The 6,907-nt window shown below is 37.7% G+C and overlaps 1 protein-coding gene across 1 annotated transcript; it reads left to right on the top strand.

Annotated features, from left to right (window-relative positions):
- Positions 1-721: 721 nt before the first annotated feature.
- Positions 722-1,069, top strand: LOC121861685 (probable DNA-directed RNA polymerase subunit delta). The gene has a single exon (XM_042359578.1). It carries the CDS (start codon positions 722-724, stop codon positions 1,067-1,069), a length of 348 nt encoding a protein of 115 aa, XP_042215512.1.
- Positions 1,070-6,907: the final 5,838 nt, after the last annotated feature.

Here is a 6,907-nt window from a genome sequence, read left to right as displayed (position 1 = left end):
CCTTCTCTACATCTCACATCTCTCTACATCTCCCCCATACCCACTATCATCACTTCACATCTACATCGCCACTATCTGCATCATGTCCCCACATCCCCTATCTACATCATCTCCCACATCACCACTATCATCACTTCCATCTCTGTCCACCTATCTACACATCATCTCACCACATCCCACACTATCCTTACATCATCTTCCACATCCACTATCACTACATCAACCACCACTTGCTCATCCTTCATCCTACATCCCACTATCTACACATCATCTCACATCCCTTCTCTGCCACATCATCTCCACGTCCCCACTATCTACACATCATCTCCCACATCCCCACTATCATCACTTCACATCCTACATCTATCTCCTCCATCTCCCATCTATCACCACGTAATATACATCACTATCTACACATCTGTCTCCCACTATCCATCATATACATCTACTATACCCATCATCTCCATCCACTATCTACACATCATCTCCCACATCCCCACTATCTACACATCATCTCCCACATCCCCACTATCTACACATCATCTCCCACATCCCCACTATCATCACTTCACATCCCCACTATTGCCTCCACTACAGAAGTTTTCTATTGACAAAGTTCCAACCATAGTACTGTATAATGTAACACCTTTTCATAAAAACTGGTCAAATTTGAAGTTGTATACCTACTGACCCCAGACACATTTTGGTAAAAAGGTTCAAAATGACTGATACTCTGTCTGGCTCCCTCAAGAGGAAGTGGTCTGAAGACCTCTCAGATGAAGGCGAAGAGGCGGAGAAGCGACCTTGTCTAGATGGAACAGGGCTGATGGATTCGCCTGAGCATGAAAAGGTAAAGGAGTTAGATGACACGGATGAAAGTGAAGATGATGTCTCACCTGAGAGTGATGAAGATTTTTATGGGGAAATGTTAGAATACGAATTCTTGGACAGCAGTGTTAGCAGTGATGATGTAGATGGATGGTACAAGTCAGATGAGAGCGATGGATCTGAATCAGATGAGAGTGAAGGATCTGAGTCAGATGAGAGCGAAGAGTCTGCATGGGAGTGAAGACAAGAAATCGACGAAGGAGGTGGACAAGCGGTCAAACTACGAAGAAAAGACTAAGTGGGTTGAGAACAGGGTTGTCAGATGTACCATAAGCTTCATGACCAACACTCATGCCATCTCATGGTCAAATCGGCCAAACCGTTTTTATTTTGCAAAATTCGGCCAAATCTTTTTGGATGGGCAACATACATATATTGTTTCTCACTAGCGATTTTTTATTTGTTTTTATTTCTTTATAGTACTTTATTATTATTATTATTATTATTATTATTATTATTATTATTGTTATTATTATTGTTGTTGTTATTGTTGTTGTTACCTGTATCATTATTATTATATTTTCTTTTTAATTGTGTATTTTTATTATAAATTCTATTTACTATAAATTAATTATTATTATCTATATACATATATATATATATATATATATATATATATATATATATATATATATTTCATGTAGATCTACAATGAAAACGTGGATAAGATAAATCTTGATAAAATCACACGGGAAAAGGGAAACAACGGAGCACCTTAGCTTTCGTCTTTATTCAAGACATCTTCAGAGGCAACTTGATTACATGGACAGAGAGAGGCTTAAATATACAGGTTGACCTTAAAAACATGAGGTCAGGTCATAATGATGTCATCCACTAATCCCCAGACCAACACACACGGAGAGGAGCTTAAGACGTGACTAGTTAGGTCAGGTCAAAAATAAGGGAGACTCCAATAAATAACTATCATACATCTAGATCAAAGGTTTTCAAAGCATTTTTAACCTTGGGCCACTGACAAATAAATTATTATATACATCACCAAATATAATCAACATAAATTATATCATTCAAAATATACGTTATATTCTGTCTATCGTATCTTAATTGGTTACTGTGGGTCATTAGGTCTGTAAGTATTGTGTTTTAATAATGGTAATTATATATCATTAGTCTTCTGATTCACCACAGTGTCTCTTTTAACGGGTAATTTCCACACAGGTATTTTATTTAACACAATTAAGGTATTTTAGTCGTTTTTAGTCGGGGTTTTTTCAAGTGTGTATGTTCAAGTGTGTTGTGCTCAAAAATCAATGAAAAAATCGTGTATATACGTTCGGGGAAATAGAGGCTGGGGTAGTGGTAGAGATGGAGTGGGGATGGAGGGGGAAGGGGAGGGCTGCAGGATGTACGTGTTCCCTCCCTTCCCCCCCTTCTCTCTCTCTCTCTCTCCCCCCTTGTTTCCGTGTTTAGCGACCTGTGTGATTTGCATATAAATTCCGACGTTTTGTGGGCCGTCGGTTGGTGTCAGAGAGAGAGAGAGAGAGAGAGAGAGAGAGAGAGAGAGAGAGAGAGAGACTATGTTCCTTCCCGTAGTGAATTCCCGGTCACTCATTTACCTATAGATTCATATTATAACCCTTTATCCTCAGGTGTCTCAGGTGAATTCCTGTCTGTCTGAATGAATGAATGAATGAATGAATGAATGAACAATCAGATGAATGAACCCTACTGAATTTGTTATAGGTTAAAAGCTCTCTGTCACTAACATATAACGGGTATTAACTAAAACTTTCCATTCTCAAATACCCCCACCCGAAAGAAAAGTTCCTTGGGTGAAGAACTTGAGGAATGATGTTGACGTTTTGGGGGTAACTTAGGTAGAATCCTCTCAAAGCTTCTGATCCTTCGTTCTAAATGACTCCATCTCTCACCCTCCACTAGATTGTTCTGGAAGGGTGAGACGTGAGGAGCATTGAGGGGTGAGGGTGTGGGGGTGGGGGTGGGGGTGTGGGGGTAAGTGAGGTGTTTATGGTAGGGGTGGGGTGGAGGGGATGAGGGATGTATGGTAATGAGAGAGAGAGAGAGAGAGAGAGAGAGAGAGAGAGAGAGAGAGAGAGAGAGAGAGAGACTAACTAACTAACTGACTGATTCGCTGATTTAAATAAAACAAATAATGATAGAAAATAAATAAAATAAAAATGTATTGAAATTACAAAAGGAACATTGTCTGCCTGACCTCTTAATATACAGTACATATATACGAAGTGTTTATCTTGACTCCTGGATCGTCTGAAGGTCGGTACAATTTGTCTCGTTCTGCGATCACTTTAAAACCTGTGAGAAATTGATGATGTTTCAAAGATTAATGGAGACTTATTGTTCTCTCTATTGGACAGAGATATATTGTAGAGAGAGAGAGAGAGAGAGAAGAAGAAGGTGAGAGATTATATTATCATTAATTTTTCATGTTCCAGGGAAAGATTTCATTTAATTTCTCTCTCTAACTCTTTCTTTTCCTTTTTTTTATGTTTCTATTTTATCTCTATATCTCTCTCCCTTATTTTTCTTTTATCCTTCTTTTTTATTTTTTTATTTAATTTTCTCTTTCTTTTACTTCCTCTCCAATCACTACGAGTATTACGACCCATGATGTACTCTCAGTCAGTCAGTCAAGCCAGTGAAGTCAGTCAAGTGGGTCAGTCAAGCCAGTCAGTCAGTCAAGCCAGTGAAGTCAGTCAAGTGGGTCAGTCAAGCCAGTCAGTCAGTCAGTCAATGAAGTCAGTGAAGTTAGTCAGTCAGTCAGTGAAGTTAGTCAGTCAAGTCAGTCAGTTAGTCAGTCAGGATTAGCATTCAAAGAGATAGCCGACGCAGTTACAAAAGGTCTTCATATTAAAATTCCTACGAGATGAGCTTCACTACCACCCATAAACAGTGTCACCTAACCTAACTTAACCTAATTTAACTTAGTTTAACCTAACCTGATCTAACCTAACTTAACCTGACCAAAACCTAACTTAACCTGACCTAACCTAACTAGCCTTGACAAACTTCCCCCTAACGAAGGTGATTCAGAGGAGCGTTAGGTCACCGTCACTACGTCTTTCAGAGGTAAACTTGACCTGGCAAACCTTCGCTTCAAATTTAGATCTTCTCTGGACTCGTTAAACTTACCCTGTTGTCTACTGATGATCTTGTTATTGATTTTGAAGTGTGTGTGGGGGGGTGTGCGTGTGTGAGGGGTGAGAAGGATGGTGTGTGTGTGTGTGTGTGTGTGTGAGGGGTGAGAAGGATGGTGTGTGTGTGACTTTGTTTATGTATATTTTGCTCTCTTATATATATTTTTATCTTATATATTTAATACATATTCGAATTATCTCTCTCTCTCTCTCTCTCTCTCTCTCTCTCTCTCCTCCATCAATGTGTTACCAAGAGCATCAAGATGTTAAATAATACCTACTACTAGACCTAAGATGTGTCAGGTGAGGAAGACAGGTGAAGTTGTCAGGTGACGAAGACAGGTGAAGTTGTCAGGTGAGGAAGACAGGTGAAGTTGTCAGGTGAGGAAGACAGGTGAAGCGACATACATAAGATAGGACCCGACTAAAGCCAGTGTTACCACCTAAACACATGAACCTCTGCTACTAGTCACATCTTAGCGTCTATTCTAGCTAAAGCCTTACCATAACACTTGTCTTACGGGAACTCAGGGTTGTCCAGTGTGGTGATAAGACTCCTGGTAAGACAAAGGTGTAGTCGAGATTGTGTGAAGAACTTAGAGTAGATCAGATACCCGTGAAGTTGTAAGTTTTAATTCGATGGAAAAATGATTATTACCGGGAAATAGAACATTATTGGGGGGGGGAGTGGTGATGAGAGAGAGAGAGAGAGAGAGAGAGAGAGAGAGAGAGAGAGAGAGAGAGAGAGGAACTCGGCGAAGAATAGATTCATTAAATTAACCTCTGACTTTTAGGAAAATAGTAATAAGTTTAAAATAATTACGAATAAATGAAGAACAAGTCGTGGCTAGATAATCTACATCACCAGAGTTATAGATACTAGAACCTATAAATGATATAAGTTGGCCCACAGCTCCCATTGTAATCCTGGAAAATGAAAATCACAAATAATCAGAAATATGAATCGATAACGAATGAAAGTAAAAAAAAAAAGAAGTATTCTTAATTACTATTGGCTTTGGCAGTCAGGTCATACAGAAGAAGAGGTGTGGGGGTCTTGGGTAAGTATTCCCAGCCTGAGGTGACAAAGACTTCTAAGAGGACAGAGAGGCGTTAATAGAAACCCTCTTGAAGGAGCTCTTGGCCTGCATTTATACGTCTTCAAGTAAGAGGAGATCATCTTAGTCAATGGGATGATTGTGCTCTGAGCCACAGCTTATGAATGATGAATAGCTTAAAGGAAGGGAGGAGGGAGATCTGGTTATGCAATGAATACAAGACATAAATAAATGAGTTGGGGGGATGTGTGGAGCATTGAATGAGCACGAGATAATAATGTGAGATAATGCTGTAATATTAATCAAGGTTGAGGGGGGGGGATGTATGTCCAGGAATATTACAACATGTTCTGGCTGTAGTTTGACGAATTGAAATTAAAGTACATATCATATACATACATTTAGAATAATAATAAACTAATGTATATTTTAACACATAATTAGTAGGAATAATTATATACTCGAAACACTAATCACGATTATAGTGATATTAGTGAATGTTGATTTAAATTCCAGGATTAGACTAAATAGAGATATAACTTCTACCTGTTCTTAACTAGTGTATTAACAAACCTAGACTAAACACCTGAATTATTGAAGCATAGTACTTCACCATAACACCAAGAAAATAAATATAAATTATCAAAATATTCAAGGATTATTCCACAGGCTTCACAGTTTAAAGTCTAAAGACATAGGAAGTCTTGATAAAGGTCCAAGACTACCATACAATACACAGAGATTGTACATAGACATTAACATCTGATGATGAATGACGGAATAGAGAAAGTTTACGATAATAGTGATAAAAATGAGGAAGTGAAGAGTTAGACTTGGTGAAAGATGGAATGTGTTGTGTGTGTTTTGAAATGTGTCAGAAGGGTGTCGAGGGGGTACTGAGGAGTTAAGAATAGTGTCAGAAATAATTTGAGTTGAATGTGAATTATTCTTGTTGTTTGTTATGGTGAAAGTGAGCTGGTTATGTTACCTGTTGAGATGAAAGTGAGTTAGTAATGTTTCCTGTAGAACTGAAAGTGAACTAGTTATGTTACCTGTTGAGATAAAAGTGAGTTAGTAATGTTACCTGTAGAACTGAAAGTGAACTAGTTATGTTACCTGTTGAGCTGAAAGTGAACTAGTTATGTTACCTGTTGAGATAAAAGTGAGTTAGTAATGTTACCTGTAGAACTGAAAGTGAACTAGTTATGTTACCTGTTGAGCTGAAAGTGAACTAGTTATGTTACCCGTTGAGCTGAAAGTGAACTAGTTATGTCAACTGTTGAGCTGAAATTGAACAAGTTATGTCACCTGTTGAGCTGAAAGTGAACTAGTTATGTCACCTGTTGAACTGAAAGTGAACTAATTATGTCACCAGTTGAGCTAAAAGTAAACAAATTATGTCACCTGTTGACCTAAAAGTAATTAACTCATGATCACCTGTTGAACTTTACCTATGTAGCTAATTATTTTCAGTAGTGTTATTTAAGCACATGCAAATTTCAAAACTCAATCACCGTCACTACTGAGAGCATCAAGGCCACCCCCTGTTACCAAATATTACATAAATAATATAAATTAATCACCCATGTGTTTTACTGTCGAATACAAAAGTTTATTATATATTGATATGAAAAAAAAAAGATTAATTTTTCATCATCACTTTATTCATTTTTTTGTATAATTCACTTCTCTCTTAATGAAGGTCACTTTATGTTTCCTGGAAACTGTTCTTGATAATATACACGTTTAATACATGTTATCTTGAAAATATACATGACTAATACATCTTTTATATGGTAACTTTATTATCCATATTCATCCTCC

Source organism: Homarus americanus, unplaced genomic scaffold, assembly GCF_018991925.1.
Source record: "Homarus americanus isolate GMGI-L3 unplaced genomic scaffold, GMGI_Hamer_2.0 scaffold49668, whole genome shotgun sequence".
NCBI classification, from domain to species: domain Eukaryota; kingdom Metazoa; phylum Arthropoda; class Malacostraca; order Decapoda; family Nephropidae; genus Homarus; species Homarus americanus.
Note: the sequence above shows the minus strand (reverse complement) of the source record. Positions and strands in the feature narration are given on the sequence as shown.

Excerpts from the sequence above, each read along its gene's own strand:
- LOC121861685 (XM_042359578.1), top strand. The coding sequence starts at position 722 with ATGACTGATACTCTGTCTGGCTCCCTCAAGAGGAAGTGGTCTGAAGAC.